The sequence below is a fragment of the Apodemus sylvaticus genome, chromosome 12 (assembly GCF_947179515.1).
Source record: "Apodemus sylvaticus chromosome 12, mApoSyl1.1, whole genome shotgun sequence".
Taxonomy (NCBI): Eukaryota; Metazoa; Chordata; class Mammalia; order Rodentia; family Muridae; genus Apodemus; species Apodemus sylvaticus.
The window spans coordinates 41419085-41439296 of record NC_067483.1 but is presented as its reverse complement, the minus strand read 5'-3'; the positions used below and the strand labels follow the sequence as shown (position 1 = coordinate 41439296).

Genomic DNA, 20212 nt, shown 5'->3' with positions numbered 1-20212 from the left:
TCAGTTCCAATCCTGATTTCCTTTGGTGATGAACAGCAATGTGGAAATGTAAGCTGGATAAACCCTTTCCTCTCCAACTTGCTTCTTGGTCATGATGTTTGTGCAAGAATAGAAACCCTGACTAAGACACCTTCTTTCTGACAGAATGTAACTATGGCAACCAGACCTAGAATGTATGATCCTCCTGTCTCAGTTTCCCAAGTGCTGGGTAATGGGCATATCTTACCATATCTAGATTTTAGATATGGGAAAAATGTACTAAAGATTTTTAGGCAGGTGTGGTGGGGCACACCTTTAATTTTAGCACTCCAAAGACAGAGGCAGGTGGATCTCTTGAGTTCAAGGCTAGCCTAGTCTACAGAGTTAAGTAGGCTACACAGAGAAACTCCATCTAGAAAAACAAAACAAACAATGTAGTTTTAGCTAGGCCTGGTGCCACATACCTGAATGTCAGCATGCTGCAGCAGAAGGATTGCCACAAGGGCAAGGTCAGCGTGGTCTACTAGTAAGACCCTGCTTCAGCGATAAAAGCAAAAGGACCTCTATTTTTAAAATACCCTATGCATCTAAAACGATTTTAACTTGCCAGCCAGTCTATATTCCTAAGATTTCAAGTTAAGAGGAGAAATTGGGACATCCTTTTGTAAAATTACCGCTATTACTATTAACCTGTGGCTTTAAAGAGATTTCAACCTAGCCGAGAGCCTCTACCCGTAACCTCAGTTCCCCTGTTTTATGGCTGCTGTACAATAATGCTCCTTGCCAGGGCATATCACAGTATTTATGACACTGACCCACCCAGGACTTTGCTGTGGGCCAGGGAACAGCTGTAAGGTTGGGCTGCTTGGCACCCATATCTCTAGGCTCACTTTAGGATTATTTAACCTGGAAAGGGTAGCAGCACATGCTAGTTTGCTCCACAGATAGAGTTCCTGAATGTAGTTAGGCTCTAAGACTTCCTTATATACTGCTTTGACCCAGGGATGTCACAGGTAACTATAGCCCCAAGCTCTAACAATCTCAGTGCTATGCTTTCTCACCTCTGCTGTGAGCGTTCTGTTCCTTCTGTGCTAGGAAGGCTTCTCAGGTCTGTCATCGTCATCAGGTCCACATAGCTCCTTGCCAGTCCCTCACTTTAGTCGCTTATCCTTGGTAGCCTGCATTCCTGGTCTGAGTGGTGGCTTTACCATGAGTTTTTCCTGGCAAAATTCAGTGTTTGCATTCCCACTGCTGTCACACTTTCTGGTGTAATTCTGACAGGACCATTCTCTCTCCTCATTGCTGGGAGGAAAGAGGCCAAGCTCTTTATCACAGTCAGGACAGGAGAGCCTTTGTAGCTACCAATGTACAGTACCCACTGCTTTCCCATTAGCCTGTAGAGTCATGTTCAAATTTTTCAGTCTGGCAAATGAACCCTTTTTAGATGTCCATATATGTCCCTATTCCATTTGAGATCAAGTATGCCAATTTCTTGCCATTCCAAAGAACTGGCACTTTTCTCTTTGTGTAGCAGACCTTTGTGTATACTATTTCTACAAATTCTTATTAATCTCTGCTTGTCTAGTTTGTTAACTCCTCCTTTATAACATGTAAGTCATATCTTCTGGCATTGTCTGTCATACCCCACCCCACCCCTGTTAGTAACTTCTTAAAGCATACTATAGGGCTTTGTACTGGCTGGTTTTGTGTGTCAATTTGACACAAGCTGGAGTTATCACAGAGTAAGGAGCTTCAGGTGAGGAAATGCCCCATGAGATCCAGCTGTAAGGCATTTTCTCTATTAGTGATCAAGGGTGGGAGGGCCCATTGTGGGTGGTACCATCTCTGACTGGTAGTCTTGGGTTCTATAAGAGAGCAAGCTGAGCAAGCCAGTAAGAAACATCCCTCCATGACCTCCGCATCAGCTCCTGCTTCCTGACCTGCTTGAGTTCCTGTCCTGACTTCCTTTGGTGATGAACAGCAATGTGGAAGTGTAAGCTAAATAGATCAGGAATAGAAACCCTAAGACAGGCTTGTTCTTACTGATCATTTTATATTACAGCATGAGTCCCAGTAGATTGGACCACTGTCTTTTCTCTTGCCTCCATAAAATAGCAAACTTTACTCATTTCAGTCCTTCATGTCCTCTAAAGGACTCTTTGGAATAATGTAAATAGTTGCTACATGACTAAGTGGGAAGTACTCCATCGTATGAGACCACTGATACTGACAAATCTTAGCCTGTTTTTGGTAATGTGAACCAGTGTCTGTGACTTGCATCTGTAGCCAGAAATTCACTTAGTTCTATTACTGGTGAAACTTGAATGTAGTCTTTTTGGAACTCATGGAGAATTCATACTATATTTATGCTTATTGGTTTATATTTATGTACTACATATATATTAGTTTCCTTGTGTGGAAAAGAGTGAACCTCATAGACTCTTATTAGGTGTTTAGTAACGATAGCAACTGTTACATAGCATGTGACCATATTCCATGTGCTCAAGGTTTTATGTATATTAACTCATTCTTTCCTAATTGGAACCCCACAAGTCCTTACAATTATTGTTGACACAATATTTTCACAAAGAAGCTCGTTAAAGTGATCACTGAACCAGTAGGCCTGGGAGTTGAATCCAGGAATTCTGGTTCTGTAGTCTATTTTTAACATTTGGCTAGCATAGTATACCACATAGATTTATATCTTTTACTGTATAGGATGTATGGAACATATGGGGTATGAATGTGATATTGACCAGTTTATTACAGAATTTTGGCTGTACGAAACTCCTGTTGAAAACATGTTGGGAAAGACTTTCTTGTTTAATAGGCCACTGTAGGATAAATATTGTGTAGTGACTCATACTGGGTGACTCTGGACTTCCTGTTATTTTTTTGTGGCTTCCGTGCTTTATCCAACTGTGTTGCAGAATTGCCTGCCTTTTTCCGAAGCCGTGGATCTTTGCCGAGTGGTGGCTTTCAAGCTGTACTCCTGTGGCTTGTGAAACACTTGTTTATGGGCACAGAGTGATCTGGAGTTAAATACAAAAATCCCTCTCCATGGAACAGCAATTTATTCTACATGCCAAGTTGGCACAGGAAAGACCTTTGGGGGGCTGTGGTGAAAACAGGTAGCCAAGATATGAAGGAGGTTTCCCATCCAAACTCATGCTAATAAATAGAAAGGTAATGAAAACACTTCAGTGGGCGCTTTGTAGTCTATATTTTATACTTAGTTTAATTTGGGGTGGCCAATCCAGTTTCACTAATTGTCTACTCAAACAAAATTTTTGGAGGATTAGGCTAATAACAAATTACATATGTTAAAATTATTTTTAGGGAGATAGGATCAAGAATGACAAATGTTTCATAAACAAAGTGGTATCTTATCCTTGGCCCATGAACTCAATTTTATATGCTTCTATATTGATAGATAGAAAACATATATTTAGTTGGTTCTGCAATTGAATATGCAACATTAAATAAGTCATTAAGTTATACCTTAAATATTACATTTGTTTGTTCATGTCTGTGTCTATGTGCAATGTGTGAAGATCAGAGGACAGCTTGCTGGAGCCAGTTTTTCCTTCCAACATGTGAATCCTAGAGATTGGACTCAGGTTGTCAGGTTTGGTGTCGAGCACCATTTCATTGCCCCCCCACCCCCCCCAAAAAAAAGTGTTCCCGGTAGAGCTCTGTGTTCGAGTCTGTTGTCTAGTGTGTACGTGGCCTCCAGTGCCTGCCACAAAACAAACAAAAATAGAGTTAAGTTAGGCAAGTATGTTTGCTTTTTTGTTCTAAGGTAAAAAAATGCCCCTTGGTCTTCTTACCAATATTAATAGGTCTCATCTATTGTTCGTCAGCATTAGGCCTCACAGGAGGAAGAGTACAGACTGGGTGGTCAGAGCTGAGCCTTCTGTGAAGACAGTGCTGGCCTGGAAGAGTGTGCCGGCATTTTAATCTTATCTTTTCTTTTTCTTTTTCTTTTTCTTTTTCTTTTTCTTTTTCTTTTTCTTTTTCTTTTTCTTTTTCTTTTTCTTTTTCTTTTCTTTTCTTTTCTTTTCTTTTTCTTTTTCTTTTCTTTCTTTTGTTTTTGTTTTTTTGTTTTGTTTTGTTTTGTTTTGTTTTGTTTTGTTTGGATTTGGTTTTTTCGAGACAGGGTTTCTCTGTGTAGCCCTGGCTGTCCTGGAACTCACTCTGTAGACCAGGCTGGCCTCGAACTCAGAAATCCACCTGCCTCTGCCTCCCAGAGTGCTGGAATTACAGGCGTGAGCTACCACTGCCCAGATATTTTAATCTTTTCAACTCCATTTAATAATTTTAAAATGATACCTATTTGTATGTGCATGTGCATGTCTGAGTGTGGAGGTCAGAGGACAGTTTGTGAGAGTTGGTTCTTTCCTTCTATTCTGTCAGGTTTGGTGGTAAGCATCTTACCTGTAGAGTTGTCATATATGCAGGCTCATAATTTTGAAATTTAAATATTACTAATTATTAGGCCATATCACATTTTGTGTTTGTAGGTAAGGGAAGGAAGATGTTCTCTGGTCTTAATTTATAAACATGTAGTCTTGAAATAAATGCTAGTCTCCTGAAAACACAAATTGTAATCAATGTGACAGTTGATGGGAAATTTTGTTTTTTGTGTTCTAAGAAAGAATCTCACTATATAGCTGTACCTGTCAATCCTTCTGCCTCAGCTTTCTTGACTGCTGACTTAGGGAGCATGTACCATTACGTCTGGCTAATGGAAAATTCTTCACTTCTGCTGTCTCTTGGCCATCTGTGTTTGAAAGGCCACTGATCTGTGTCCAGAGCCTGCCTGACCAGTGAGTGCATAGTCAGATATAGTTCTTAGCGTCTGAGCCAGACATTCTCTGCCAGTAGCGTTCTGAGTCTTTCACACAGGACTGACAGCAGCTGGAGTCACCTGTCACAGTGTAGACTGCTCTGATGGGTCTCAGTTAAGCAGTAGTCACATTCTATCATGTTTGGAATGGGAGACAGGTACTTGGAAGGACTGACTGAAGTGCCGGGTCAGTCAGTCCTAAGGACTGTATGTTAAAGGCTGTTGTAGTGTGGTCTGCTGACGGTGGAGACTTCCAGACTTACTAATATATAACCTGTATAATTTCTTGGCAAATAACAAAGTTACATTATGGGGACAAAAGGACTTCACAGGGAGCTCATTGGCACCACTCTGTGCCCTACCTAGATTTAGTTTCTGCTTGGTGTTCATCTGGAATACCTCTAGCAAATCTGGTATGTATGGTCACACAAACCTGTATTCCTACTATTTGGGAAGTAGAAGCAGGAGGATCAGGAATTTAAGGTCATCCTCCATACACAGTGATGTTGAAGCCTGGCTACGTGATACCCTTTCTCAGCCACTTTCCCCCAGTTGCAAATAGGAGAACCATGGAGTTAGATCTGTCAGGGCTTTACTATTTGAGCTAAAGCTTGGGTTAAAGAAGGAAAGCATTATATTTAATATTTTGAAGAGCTGTGTAATCTTTGGGGAAACTTTTTTATTTTTTATTTTTTTTGGATTTGGTTTTTTTTCCGAGACAGGGTTTCTCTGTATAGCCCTGGCTGTCCTGGAGCTCACTCTGTAGACTAGGCTGGCCTCAAACTCAGAAATCCGCCTGCCTTTGCCTCCCAGAGTGCTGGGATTACAGGCGTGCGCCACCACCACCCGGCGAAACTTTTCATTAGGAAAAGAAGGGATCAGTGACTGCTGATGGCAGTTACTATAGCAAGAAGTTGAGCAGAGTCAGGCAGTCTCCAGTGTAGACTCCCTAACTTGTATCAATTGGTTGTTTCCTACGGCTTCTGTGACATACTACCACAGACTTCCACCACAGGAAATTACTCTTCCCACTCCTGGAAAACAGATGTCTGAAACCAAGGGATCAGTAGGGCCATATTCCTTCTTGGATACGTATACTGTATTTAATACACATCTATCTTACCTGTTCATCTGTTAATGGACTCTGGGTATTTCTTCAGTTTAGGATTGTCAGCAAACACTTCCATGGGATTGGCTGTACAGATAACTCCTTGAGACACTGCTTTCAAATTGTTTGATTTTTTTTTTTTTTTTTTTTTTTTTATGATTCAAACTCTACTTTTGGATACAACAGAAATGGTAATTGCAGGGTATTTGTTTTGTTTTAAGGAACCACCATGCTATTTCTATAGGGATTATACCATAATATACTAATGCAATGGACACAAGTTTAATTTTTTCACACCTGGAAAAAAACTTTATTTTTTGTTAGTTTATCTATTTTATTTTTAAGACAGACTCTGACTGTGCATCCTCACTTTGAGAACACACTATTTAGACCAGGCTGCCCTGGAAATCAGAGGTCTGCCCGTGGCTGCCTCCTGAGTGCTAGGATTAAAGCCAGGTCAACTGTAGTATTAATCTGCATTTCCATAACAATTGGTAATGCTAAGTACTCTCTCATGGTGTTTTGGCCATTTTAAAACACAGGCAAATCTGTTAAAGTCTTCCCCCATTTTTAAAGTTAGATTGCTTTTTTGTGTTTTAAATGCACCCTATATATTTTCGATATAAGTCTTTTATCAGGCACCTGGCTCTCAATTTTTCTCTCTGTTCTAAGGGCAGTCTGAGGTAATTAACAGTGTCTTTTGGGGTCCCCTGACCCCTAAAAATGACAGCACCTTTTCTATCAGGATTTGTTGAAAGTAAGGCAAACAGGATTAAAAAATGTAGGAGTTAGGCTATACTAAGCCTTGCTTCCGTCAATAAGCACTCAGAGCTGGACTCTGTGAAGGGTTGTTTGTAGGCAAAACAGGTAGCCTTGGAGTTCTCCTGGGACACAACAGCAAGGTCAGCCTTGTGAGCCGGCACTCCGTGGTGCTGACAGTTGGAGGCTATTCTGGGACCCAGAGGACTTTGTTTTGTAAGGCCCTATGCTCCAGATTAACTCTGGCTTTAGTCAGCCCCAGGCCACTTCAGCCTTCCATCCAGAGAGCAGTGTTAAGTACAGTAGAAAGATCCCAGCACCTATATTGTTGATAAAACAGTCTTTCCATTAGAGCTTGTCTTTCTTTACTATATGTTGATTGTGAAAACCTTTATTTACCAAGCAACTTTTGGAATAGTTCTTTTGGACTAAGAGTTAAGTACATACCTCTACTTCAGAGCTTAAAATGAAATTTTCTTTAGTGATATCCTTTTGTCTTTAGGAATATAAGCTAAGAGGAAATGCACTTGAACCACAGATTTGACTTGAAGCAAAGAAGTTCCCCCACTGCTATAATGGTTAACACCCAAAGATTGTTTAGCTTCCTTCCTAAGGAAAGGATTGAGCTCCTGTCTGGAGAATTCAGTATAGCTCTGGGCAGAGCATAGGCAGAGATTTGCAGATGGGTGAATCCGCTCGTGGACCATGCTGCTGTCATGAGTCAGCAGCACAGCTGCAGATGGAGTGGGCAGAGGACATCTAAATTTAGTCCCTGCTCACTGCGGAAGATCTCGGGGAGCATCCTTTCCTCCATGCTCCTGTCATGCCTTCCTGGAGCCAAGGCGGTGGGTGGAGCAGAGGCACTGGCAGCCGACATATTCACACTGCAGGTCCTGTGTGGCTTGTCACCAGGACAGTTCTGTCCAGTACAGTCATATAATTCCTGCATCTGAGAATCCACAGTACTCTGAAAATGAAGGGATTTTCTGAAACTAGACATGCAGATTCCTATATCTGGCTAGTTCCGAGATATTTTTAAATCAAATTACTTTTCTTCCATAAGTACTAGTGAGAGCCATGGTGAGTGAGGATTGAATACTTTTGGTGTGTGTGGGTGTTAAAGTCTTGGCTTAAAAGCAGTGCCAGGAACTGTCCAGCTCTGCGGTGGGCAGAGGCCTGGTGCCTTGTATGAGTCCTCTGAACTTTTGTTAGGTTTCCCTGGTCAAGGCTGCATGCATCGGCAGAGCCCTGTTCTTTTTACCCCACTGCTTTCAACAGTGTGTTGTCCTGCACGTTGTAGAGGGAATGGAGTGTGGTTTGAAGAATTGGGGTACTTTAAAGTAATTCAGATTGTTGTTCTTGCCTAATCCCTCTCCTAACTGTCTCTGTTGCACGCTCTGTCTCTCTCTGCACTCATATGGTTGTAACATTTTAATTGAAGTATATAAATTGAGTCTCACATAGTTATATACTTAGAAACAGAAAGGGTATTTTAATAGCCTGGTCAGTCAGTTATAGGTATTGTTCTTAAATGGTTATCAAAACTTCCAGCAGTAATACTTTTGATTTTTGCTTTTTTTTTTTTTTTCTGGTTCTCATGCATCTGAAATTAGCCTTGAACTTGCTATGCAGCAAAAGATAATGATGAACTAATCCTCCTGCCTCTACCTCTCAAGTGCTGGGATTACAGGTGTTCACTACTTTGCATGGCTTATGAGGTCATAAACCATACTGAAGAAGCTACAGAGAGAAGCTGTGTGCATGCTAGGCAGACATTCTGCCAACTGAACTATATCCCCAACATTGTTAGTCAGTCGGAAATGGAGACTGAAATTATATCAATGCACTGCCTTCCTCAGCTGCACCATCAATCATCTGGGTGGCATATGGCATTCGTCCTAGCAGCTGGGTATCCTAGGCAGGTGGATTTCTGTGAACTCAAGGCCAGCCAAGGTCACAAAGTGAGACCCTGTCTACAAAACAAAACAATAGCAAAACCTATTAATCTAACATATGCTTTGAATTCATCTTTTACCAATGCCTGGCTTTCTAACACTATGTATTTAGTATTTGAAAAATACAGCCTTGTTGATTTATGTAGATCTGCATATAGATACACTTCATTATATAATATCAACCTATCGTACTTGTAGACCAGTGGTTCTCAACCTGTGTGTTTTAGCCCCTTTGGGGGTTGTATATCAGATATCCTGAATTTAGGATATTTACACTATAATACATACAGAAGCAAAATTACAGTTATAAAGTAGCAACAAAATAATTTTATGGTTGGAGATCATCGTAACCTGAGGGAGTGTATTAAAGGGTGTCAGTGTTAGGAAGGCTCAGAACCCCTGCTGTAGATACCCCAGTGTAGATATCAGAAGAGGATCAGGAAACTGCCAAGCTCTTGACAGTGGCTGTGCTTCCCAAAATTTCGGTTTTCATTTGCACGGTCAAATGTTATTACGGCAACAAAAATTCATTATTTTCTTTGGGACTTAGTTCATTTTGATGTCTGAATAGCAAATACTTTTTTGTTAGTTACTGTTTTCTGTTCTGATAACAGTTTTTGGAGAAGTGGTCAGTTCATCTTGCAGCCCTGCCCAAGTACTTTTCCTAGGAACAGCCATCATTTTGCAGGAGCCACTGTAGGACTCCAAGTGTGCTTTCCATTTTGTCACACAGAATATTAACAAGACATCCTCTCAAATGTCTTTGAGACAAATTTAGTTTTAATTGTTAGTAATCTTTTTAAATGATTTGTGTATGCGATGTTTTCCCTGTATGTCTATGCACCACCACGTGCATGCAGTTCCAGAGGAGGCCAGAAGAGGGCGTTTATATTTCCCTGGTACTGGAGTTAACAGATAATTATTAGCTGCCCCGTGTGTGCTAGGAATCAAACCTGGATCCTCTGGAAGAGCGGCCAGTGATCTTAATCACTCAGCCATTTCTCCAGCCCCCAAACCAACAATCTTTATCACTGCATAAAAGTCCATTTTAGGTTGAGTGGTTCCGTCATGCAGTTGTCTTGATTAAATAAGGCATTTTTACCCACCAGCAGATTTACCAACTATGGCTTTGGCATCATTAGTGCAAATGTAAACACCAGAGAAGACAATCAATTTTCAAATATCGAGAAGACAAATTTTATTTGGCTAATGAATTCTAATTTTAATAGTTCTTTGTTTATTTTTTAATTGGATATTTTATTTACATTTCAAATATCCCCTTTCCTAGTTGCCTTTCTGCAAACCCCTATCCCATCCCCTCTTACTCTGCTTCTATGAGGGTGCTCCCCTACCCACCCACCCACTTCTGCCTCACTGCCCTAGCATTCCTCTGTACTGGGTATCAAGCCTTCACAGGACCAAGGACCTCCCCTCCCATTGATGTCAGATAAGGCCCCTTTATCTCCTTCAGTCCTTTCTCTAACTCCTCCATTGCGGTCCCTGTGCTCAGCCCGACGGTTGGCTGTGAACATCCAGATCTGTATTGGTCAGGGTCTGGCAGAGCCTCCCAGGAGAGTATCAGTCTCCTGTCAGCAAGTACTTCTTGTCATCAGCAATAGTGTCTGGGTTTGGTGTCTGCATATGGGATGGATCCCCAGGTGGGGCATCTCTGGATGGCCTTTCCTTCAGTCTCTGCTCCACTCTTTGTCCCTGTATTTCCTTTAGACAGGAGCAATTCTGGGTTAAAAATTTGGAGATGGGTGGGTGGCCCCATCCCTCAACCTGGGGGCCATGTCCAACCTCTAGAAATGGTCTCCACAGGTTCTCCCTCCTTTTTGTGGGGTATTTCAGCTAATGTTATCCCTGTGGGTCCTGGGAGCATCTTGCTTTCCCGGCATCTGGGACTTTCTAGTTGCTACGCCCAGCTCCCCATCCCCCATTGCTACACATCTCTGTTCAGTTTCCTGACCCTCTGTAATCTCCTCCTGTACCTGATTCTTACGCGCTCTCTCCCCTCCCTCTCTTCTTCCCCTCCCCCTTGTCTCTTCTTCCCAAGTCCCTCTCACCCTCTATTTCCCTTGATTATTTTGTTTCCCCTGAAGCATCCACTCTTTGGTCTTCTTTCCTCTTGAGCTTCATGTGGTCTCTGAGTTGTATCATGGGTATTCTGTGCTCTTATCAGTGAGTACATATAATGTGTGGACTTTTGTGACTGAGTTACTATACTTAGGATGATATTTTCTAGATTCATCCATTTGTCTGAATTTCATGAAATCATTGCATAGCAGAGTAGTATTCCATTGTGTAAATGTATAACATTTTCTGTATCCATTCCTCTGATGAGTAATATTTGGGTTGTTTCCAGCTTCTGGCTATTACAAATATGGCTTCTAAGAACGTAGTGGAGCATGTGTCCTTATTACATGTTGGAGCATCTTCTGGGTATATGCACAGGAGTGGTATAGCTGGGTCCTCAGGTAGTACTATGTCCAATTATCTAAGAAACAGCCAGACTGATTTCCAGAGTGGTTGTACAAGCTTGCAATCACACCAACAATGGAAGAGTGTTCCTCTTTCTCCATAGCCTCACCAGCACCTGCTGTCACCTGTAGTTTTGATCTTAGCCATTTTGGCTGGAATCTCAGAGTCGTTTTGATTTGAATTTCCCTGATGTCTAAGGATGTTGAACATTTCTTTAGGTGCTTCTCAGCCATTCGAGTTTCTTCAGTTGAGAATTCTCTGTTTAGCTGTTCCCCCCATTTTTAAATAGGGTTATTTGGTTCTCTAGAGTCTAACTTCTTAGTTATTTGTATATATTGGATATTAGCCCTTTATTGGATGTAGGGTTGGTAAAGATTGTGTGTGTGTGTGTGTGTGTCTGTGTGTCTGTGTGTCTGTGTGTCTGTGTGTCTGTGTGCCTGTGTCTATGTCTATGTGTCTGTGCCTGTATGTCTGTGCATGTGGAAACCTAAAGACAACCTTGGTACAGCCTGGGGACAATCTCCTGTGGTGTCTGCCTCTGTGTTTTGAGGCACAGTCTCTCCATCTCTTTGTTTTGAGGCACGGTCTCTTGCTGGCCACTGGTAGGCTAGTCTGGCCAGCCAACGAGAACTACGAGTCTGCCTCGCTCTGCCTCCTAGCTCTGCAATTAGAAGTACATGCCACTATGCCAGCTGTTTTACATGCACTCTGGAAGTGGAATGAGCCCTGGTTTTGTTTATTATTATTATTAACTATTAATTATTAATATTAATAATAATTTTTTAAAAATAGAGTGTCACTATGTAACCAACCTCAGCTTTGAGCTCTTCCCAATGCTGGAATTACAGTTATGCCTCACCTTGTCTGCATCAACCAGATTTCATTTTGATCATTTTTAAGCTTATTCAAGATTTAAAGCCCTTTATTCAACAACAGCAGCAGCAGCAATAACAACAAACTTGTGTTTTTTTCTGCTTGCTGTGATGAAGGCAGAGAACACATTCTCTGTCTGCAACTACAAATACACTTTCCTGCATCACTCAAAGCCATTTAGAAAAACACATGAAAATTTTTAACACACTTTCCTTCTATAGCAAAATGATGCAATAGCTTATCCATTACAGCACTGTAGAGATCCTTTCACAGTTAATCCCATTAATACTGAAAGTACTATCTAATGGTGCTTCTAAGTCAGAAGTCCTATTTCAGACACATACAGGAAAAGCAAGTAGTGCATCAGCAGTGCCTGTCAGTGCCGTTGTCCGGAGCAGTGTGGACGTGATAGCACGCAATAAATACTTGTTGAATGAATCAATGGGCTTTTCTTTTCAGGCCTGTATTGATGAAAATTTGGACATGGTGAAGTTTCTGGTGGAGAACAGAGCCAATGTAAACCAGCAGGACAACGAGGGCTGGACACCCCTGCATGCGGCCGCTTCCTGTGGTTATCTCAACATAGCAGAGTGAGTGAGCATCTGTGGTGGGCTCGATTCAGATTCCTCCTCTGCTTCCCAGAATGGAATTTCACAAATAGCTATCAATTTCTCTAAATTACAAAAGCAGAAAATTGACTATTAAGAGCTAGCTGACGCTGAGCTTTGTATCTAAATGAACAGTTCTTAGCTCCAATTTTTGTTTGTTTCTGTTTCCATATAATCCATAATTTCTGGACTATTCAGAGGCGGCTTTAGCTGCCTGCTATGCTGTCTGGCTAATTTCCAAACAGTGGAACACAAGCATGTAAGTCATAGACTTTTTTTTAAAGTTTCCTATAAACCTGCTTTTTGTTTGTTTGTCCTTATAAATATTACTGCAGTCAATAGCAAATTATGAGCTGGAACCAATGAAACCAAAGCAAAGTAGTGATTGGCAGGGTGCTCCACATTGGTCGAATGACTATGTTTAAGACGTTAGTAGCCGTTGACCTCCATGGGGGGAGATTGCCCTGCCTAGGGTAGAAGAATTCTGATCACGTGGCACCCATCATATGAGAAGCACAACGTAGGTGTTTAGTGTAGGGAAGGATGATCAGGATTTTATTTTTACTTAGGAAAGAAACTTGAGCATTGAAACATCTTTAAAATTTGCAGGGCAAATTTTGATTGCTAAAGTAAATCTAATAAGGATAGTCTATGGTCTTCTGAGAACCAGACTGCTTAAGTCTTTTTAAGTGATATGGTTGGGACTCCACATTTTGTCTTATTCAGTAAAGAGCAGGCAGCCCTGTAGAGCTCTGAGAACTGCTTTTGCCCAATGGGGCATCTCTAAGTGGCTGGGTTTCTGTTTGACCCAGGGCTTCTCAGTCGGAGAAGTTAAACCCAGGGAGTGTCAGAGCAGAGACACGTGGAGCAACGTGCAGTGGTGGGCGAGGCTGTTGCTTAAGACGGTCAATAACTGGAGTGGTCCCCAAGCCAAGACCTGTGGGCGGTAGAGTTTTCCTCGTTCTTCATTCCTCTCCCTGCTCTGTAAGCTCCTCCTCTCCTAGACTGCCTCTGTTTCAGGCCCATAGAAAAGCTCTGGGTCTCACTTACACTCACTAATGTCCGTGTTCAGTACAGAGGTGCTAAGATGACTTCGTTGTCCATTTTGGACTTAGAACATTTATTTAAGGAACAAGGCATATCAGCTTCTCGTTTGTATTTGAGTGTGCCCCTCAGGTAGAATGTTTGTGATTGAGCCACAAAATCTCATTACATTTAAGAAGTCATTTTTAATCCATTTTTCTTTCCTTTCCCACTCATCTAAGGCCAGCTGAGTCTTAAAATTAGAATAATATGTAGTGGTATCTTTCTGGGAAGCTGCATATAGAGAATTATTATAATGCCTTTTGTGGTTTCTTTAATTCATTTTAAAAGACAAGCATAGTTCTTTCTAAAATATATTTAAACTTAGAAATCTTTTGCTCAATAGAATATTACCTTGACTGAAGGAAGCTTATTAGTGACATCACAAATGCTGCATGAGTGTCTGACCCTAGTGGACTGATCCACTGGACTCTACTACAGATGTGGGTGGAGCTAGAGATGGCGCCTCAGTTTACCTTGTAACACTCACATTATTATTAGACAGGTTTTATTTTACTGTCTTTATTTGTACTATTTTTATACAACAGATCAGAGAAATAACATGATTATTTAACTGGGGACTGGAACAGAGCCCTGGCTCAGAAGCTGAGTGCTGGCTGCTCTGACAGAGGGCCCGACTGGGCTGGGTCTGTAGCACTTACATGGCTTCCTACAACCTCCGATTAATTACAGTCCCAGGGCATCTGGCAGCCTCTTCTGGCTTCCAAGAGCTGTGCACACATGAGGTATATGAGCATTCATTGGGACAAAACACCCAGACATACGAAATAGTAAAAATATTTTTAAAAAATTAATTAGTGAGGGGCAGGTTTCGCCATGTAGCTCTGGGTCATCTTGGACTCCAGTCTAGGCAACCCTTGAACTTCAATCCTTCTGCCTCAGTGACTCAAGTGCTGGGGTGTCACAGATGTGTTCTTCAGGGGGGGAATGAAGGGCAGAGAGACTGGCTTTTCGAGGAGACCCACTAAGGCCATGCTATTTCATGAGCCTTGGTGAGCCTTTATTGCCACATATTTCTGCTCTGTGTGGATGGTGTGTGTGTGTGTGTGTGTGTGTGTGTGTGTATGCATGCATGCGTGCATGTTTAGAGTTTATTTTTTTTCCTCATTTTTAGTTCAAGGAGAATACTAGTTAGCTGCATTACTGCTAGTGGTATTTAATTCAGAAGAAGCAACAGATTGGCCCAAGCATTTAGCATGACTTATAGTTTATTGCAATGCTAATATATTTTGAGCTTTTTTGAAAACATATTTTTATTTCTGTGTGCTTCCCCCCCTGCTCTGCTTAAAAGAGTAGCAAAGGGAGCCAGTGAAATGGCTGAACAAGCAAAGGCACCCACCACCAAGTCTGAGTACCCAGGCTTGATCCTTGGGACTCACACGGTGGGGGAAAGAACTGGTTCCTGGAGGTTGTCATTTGTCCCTCTTGCATGTTCTGTAGCACACTCATGTGCATACACACTGATAAATATGCAAGCAAACAAGGACATAGATAAATGTTAGGAAATAGTAGCAAAATCCCTTTGACCAACGCTCAGCGGGTCTTTGCAGGGACATATGTTGCTCTGCCGGCAAGTCTGAGCCCCAGTGAGCAGGCTCCTCCTGTTTCTGCCGCTCACTAGGTCGTGTGCTGATGTTTACTCTCGTTGAGTACAAGTGTAGTGCTAAAGGTTTTATTTTTCTCCTATGAATGCGGGAGGTGGGTAATGGGAAGGGGGAAGAATGGAAAAATAGAAAGCTATATTTCTTGATAGAAACCAGTTTTCTTGATCATTATCCCAAAGACAGAAAAGGGCGAAGTGTAGACTGTGTAACATGAGGATGTTGAGTCTGACCCATTAAGGGATGGATAAGTGTTAGAGCAGAGACCAAGATATTTAATTCAAGCAATGTTCATAGAATGCCAAGAAAGAAAGCATCAAGATCCACTGTCTGTCTCGGAAGAGCTGCAGCTAGTGCTTGCAGGGGTGAGAAAGTAACAGTAAGGAAGGAAAAATAGAGTTAAGGTGGAACAGGCAAAGATGTGAGAGGTGTCGACAAGGGAGAAGAGAAGGGAGCGGGTTCCATTCACTGTAGGAAACAGCTCAGCCTGAGGAGCAGAGCTGGGTGTGCAGGGATTGACTGGGGGAACTAGTGCCATTGTGTCTGATTGCAGTATGTAGTTCAGTGCAACCAATACTTATGTACTTATTTGTATATACTATTTATATGTTGATTTTTTTCAGTGTACAGGATGTATGGTTGAATGCTAACTTGGCTTGAGGGGAAGAAACCAGAAAAGAAAAACTATTGGCTATAGAGAAATGAAGGAATAATTAGATACAGTGGTACTATTCAGTAGATTTAAAAATACAGATAGCAGTAAATTGCCTTAGAGTTGAGTGAGGGGTCTTTCTATGAGTCTGAGTCTCTAAGGGATGAAGTGCCATTGAACTGTCTTAGTCAGTGTTCTATTGCTGTGAAGAGACACCATGACCACAGCAACTCTTCTAAGAGAAAACATTTCATTGGGGCTGGCTCACAGTTTCAGCGGTTTATTCTGTCGTCAGGCAGGAAGCATGGCAGCACATAGGCAGACATGGTGCTGGAGAAGGAGCCGAGTGTTCTGCATCTCGATCTGCAGGCAGCAGAGACAGAGACAGAGACAGAGTGAACACTCTACATTTGATATGGGCTTTTTGAAACCTCAAAGACCACTCTCAGTGACACACTTCCTTCAACAAGGCCACACCACCCAGTCCTTTCAAATACTGCCACTCTCTAATGACCAAGTATTCACATTTATGAGCCTATTGGGGTCATACTTATTCAAACTACCATAGGCTGTATATATGTAGACTTGATAGATCAACATTTATTGAGGCCCTATTATTACACCAGGCACTGAGAAAGCAAAGTTTGGCTTTTAATTGCATTTTTATTGATTTTCCCCCTCCTTTACGAACTCCCAAATACACTGGCCATAGATATATTAATTTTATTTTAAATCTAACCTATCTAAAATGTGATTTTTTGAATATCATAGTAGCCCAATAAATATGGATTGAATTGTTTATTGACTTGTTCAATGAATTGAAATATAATTTACATAGTTTTTCTTTCTCTTTTAAATGCCTCTGAGTATCTCATAGTACTCCTAGAATTATTGGGATTCTAACTGGCCTAAACTAATTTGATTTTGATTTAGACTTAAAATACTGAGGCTAATAGCTTCTGCCATGTACTTGTTTTTTGTTTTGTTTTGTTTTTTTGAGAAAGTCACTTTTTTCTTATTTAAATTTTTTCTTGTGAAAACTACTTAACATAGTTGAACCTTGGTTCTTTAAAAAATCTTTTTAATATTTAATTTGTGTGTGTATATTTGTGTAATGGTTTGCATATAAAAGTCAGAGGGCCACTTATAGGGATCCTTTGTCCCTTCCACCAATTGGGGGTTGAAGTCAGATGGTTGGTCTTGTCAGCTACCCTCCCCCAGCTAGGTCATCTCTCAGACTCAGAGCCCCAGCTTCTTAAAGGGTACAGTACTTGGTGCTAAGTCATCTCTCAGTCTCAGAGCCCCAGTTTCTTAAAGGGTAGAGTACTTGGTGCTAAGTCATCTCTCAGACTCAGAGCCCCAGCTTCTTAAAGGGTAGAGTACTTGGTGCTAAGTCGTCTCTAGGACTCAGAGCCCCAGCTTCTTAAAGGGTAGAGTACTTGGTGCTAAGGTATCTCTCAGACTCGGAGCCCCAGTTTCTTAAAGGGTAGAGGACTTGATGCTAAGTCATCTCTCAAAATCAGTTTCTTAAAAGGTAGAGTACTTAGTTGTCGTCATCGTAACTGTTTAAGATTGATCTGTGTGCATATGTGTGCAGAGTGGGGAGGAGGGAGGGACATGGGACAAGAGTAGAGAGAAACACTTTGAAAACTAAAAGATGCAGGTAAGGCACTGAAGTTATCAGCTCTTCTCCAATATTCTGTAAAGATTCAGAATCTGTTTAGCATTTTAAATGTTTCTTCTTTAGTAATTTAGTTTCCTTTATGAATGCAGATTTATATAGTTGGCTTTTTTGTGGAAGTATAACTTCTGCAAATTCTAATACATTCTTTTATTCAGTTTTCACAGCTATAACAGTACTGAGTAAACTTCACTTGATACTGTAAATGTTTTCATGAGAACTGGTTACATCATTTTTGAGTGTTCTTATTTATAATACTTGAAGTATTTTAAATCTTTCTGAACATTCAATTGGATCCTAGGAGGTTGTGGGCGTGAGGACTGCATGTCCTCCCTATTTTACCCCATAAGACAAGGTCTCACTTTGTAGTATAGGCTAGTCTTGAACTCAGCATGTAGGCCAGGCTGGCCTCAACCTTGAGCTCCTCCTGCCTCTGCATTCCAAGTGCTCAGATCACAGTTGTGAGCTGCACACCCACCCTGCCCCCATAGCATTTAGAAAGACTTAGTATTTCCAGAAGTGCAAGAATTGGTATGTAGGAAATTTTGACTTTGCTCTTGTTGGGAAATGGAGAAACCTATGGTCCTAACTAACAATGGCTAATAGGGTGTGAAATTAATAATAAATAACAAACAAAACATCTCATATGCACCGTATTTAAAACCCCAAATATGCCTTGCTATACATTGAACTCAAGACACACAGTGTAAATTGATATCAGATTGACAGAGATAACATTGCTTTTTGCCGTGCAGGTACTTTATTAGCCATGGAGCCAGTGTGGGTGCTGTGAACAGTGAGGGTGAAGTTCCTTCTGACCTTGCAGAGGAGCCAGCCATGAAAGATCTTCTTCTGGAACAAGTAAAGAAACAAGGTAACCTAGGAGCCTGAGCGGCCCACAGAGCCCTCCTCACACTGCCCCTTCCAGACCGTGATCCCTCTTCAGTATCATGTGACAGGGTAGGATTACTTCTGTCTGCACAGCATTAGTCATCAATTACCAGTGCCATGTTCTTCTTAATAACTCACACACTCATAGGCCAAATGCCCAAAGGATGACCAGGCTTGCCTTGTCTTTGCTGTTCTAAGGTTGTGTACCCATCCTGTCCACAGTGGTCTGAGGAAGATCGTGGACTGTTCCATGGACTGTTCTTTCTGTGTGTGTATATCATATTATCTCTGTTGCACAGGATAGCTTGAAGAAAGGCTGGAACACAGTATGGCCAAATCCACTGCGTGACTTTGGGTGGTGTCCTTTTCTCTGGGAACCTGCAGGTGGTGCTGTGAGCTATTTATTACAACCTCTGAAAGGGTCTTTAGTCAGAGCAACTGTGGAAACTATTCTGACAGTTTGTGGGGGTTTTTTGTTGTTGTTGTTTGGTTTTGTTTTGTTTTGTTTTTCGAGACAGGGTTTCTCTGTGTAGCCCTGACTATCCTGGAACTCATTCCAGGCTGGCCTCGAACTCGGAAATCTGCCTGCCTCTGCCTCCCAAGTACTGGGATTAAAGGCGTGCACCACCACCGCGGGCCTTCTTTTGTGTTATTAAGAGACAGGGTTTTCATAGCCCCATGTGCCCTAGAGCTCACCTTGTAGCCTGAATGTCTCATCAGACTTGCAGCAATCCTCCTGCCTCTGCTTCCCTATGTTGAGATTTCAGGTGTGAGTTACCATACCTGGTTCTAGAACTTTCATGAGGTAAGAAACCTAACCTAGAAGAATATATTATGAAATTGTATATTCTTATTTTGTAGTTTTAGAGCAAACTCATTTCAGGAAATAGGGTGGGCTCTCCTATCATATACCTCAAAGTCATTTTGTTTCCATTTTATGCAGTCTTGTCCAGTCCATGGACAGCTGCCTTCTTTCTCCATCCCAGTATTTCAGACATGCATCACCACACCTAGACTACATTTTGAAATCTTTCAATTTAAAGTTATTGAATATCTGTGGAGAGCAGGTCTTAGAATTCTTATAAAACTGTCATGGAACTCTGGATGGGATTTGTAACAATTAGAGACAGGGAAGGCTCTGCTAAGCCACCAGAGTTATTTCCAAAGCTTTAGTGGCCTTTCATGGTGTGGTCCTTAAGAACACTGGCTTGTTTATTGTTCAGAGCTGCTTTGATGCTGCATCAGCAGAACTGAGAAGTGCTGGCAGACTGGAGAGCTGGTCCATCTGAAGGTAGCACTCAGTGTCTACCCTTGAGAGGAAGCATGCTGAGCTTGCCGTAAGCGGTGGATACTCTCGGCTGTGCTGTTGCTGACATCCATATTTGGTTTTGTGCTTACCCGAATTAAAGTTTTCTATGCTAAGTTTATCCTCCCACCCCACTCATTAGCTCCTAAAATGTGTTTTTTTTTTTAAATGATTTATTTTATAAATGTGGATGTTTTGTCTACTGCTTATCACAAAACACATCAAAAGGGGGCATCAGATCCCATAGGACTACAGTTGTGAGCCACCATGTAGGTGCTGGGAATTGAACTCAGGACCTTTGGAAGAGCAGCCAGTGCTCTTAACTGCTGAGCCATCTCTCTAACTCCCATTCATCTCCTAAAATG

The 20212-nt window shown here is 41.6% G+C and overlaps 1 protein-coding gene across 4 annotated transcripts in view; it reads left to right on the top strand.

Annotated features, from left to right (window-relative positions):
• Ppp1r12b (protein phosphatase 1 regulatory subunit 12B) overlaps positions 1-20212 on the top strand; it is a 199177-nt gene that overhangs the window by 37023 nt on the left and 141942 nt on the right. For all 4 annotated transcript variants that reach the window (XM_052201269.1, XM_052201273.1, XM_052201274.1 and 1 more), the window contains exons 2-3: positions 12464-12594; positions 18406-18524. In XM_052201269.1, the coding sequence (XP_052057229.1) occupies positions 12464-12594; positions 18406-18524 (250 nt within the window). The remainder of the gene's footprint in view (positions 1-12463; positions 12595-18405; positions 18525-20212) is intronic.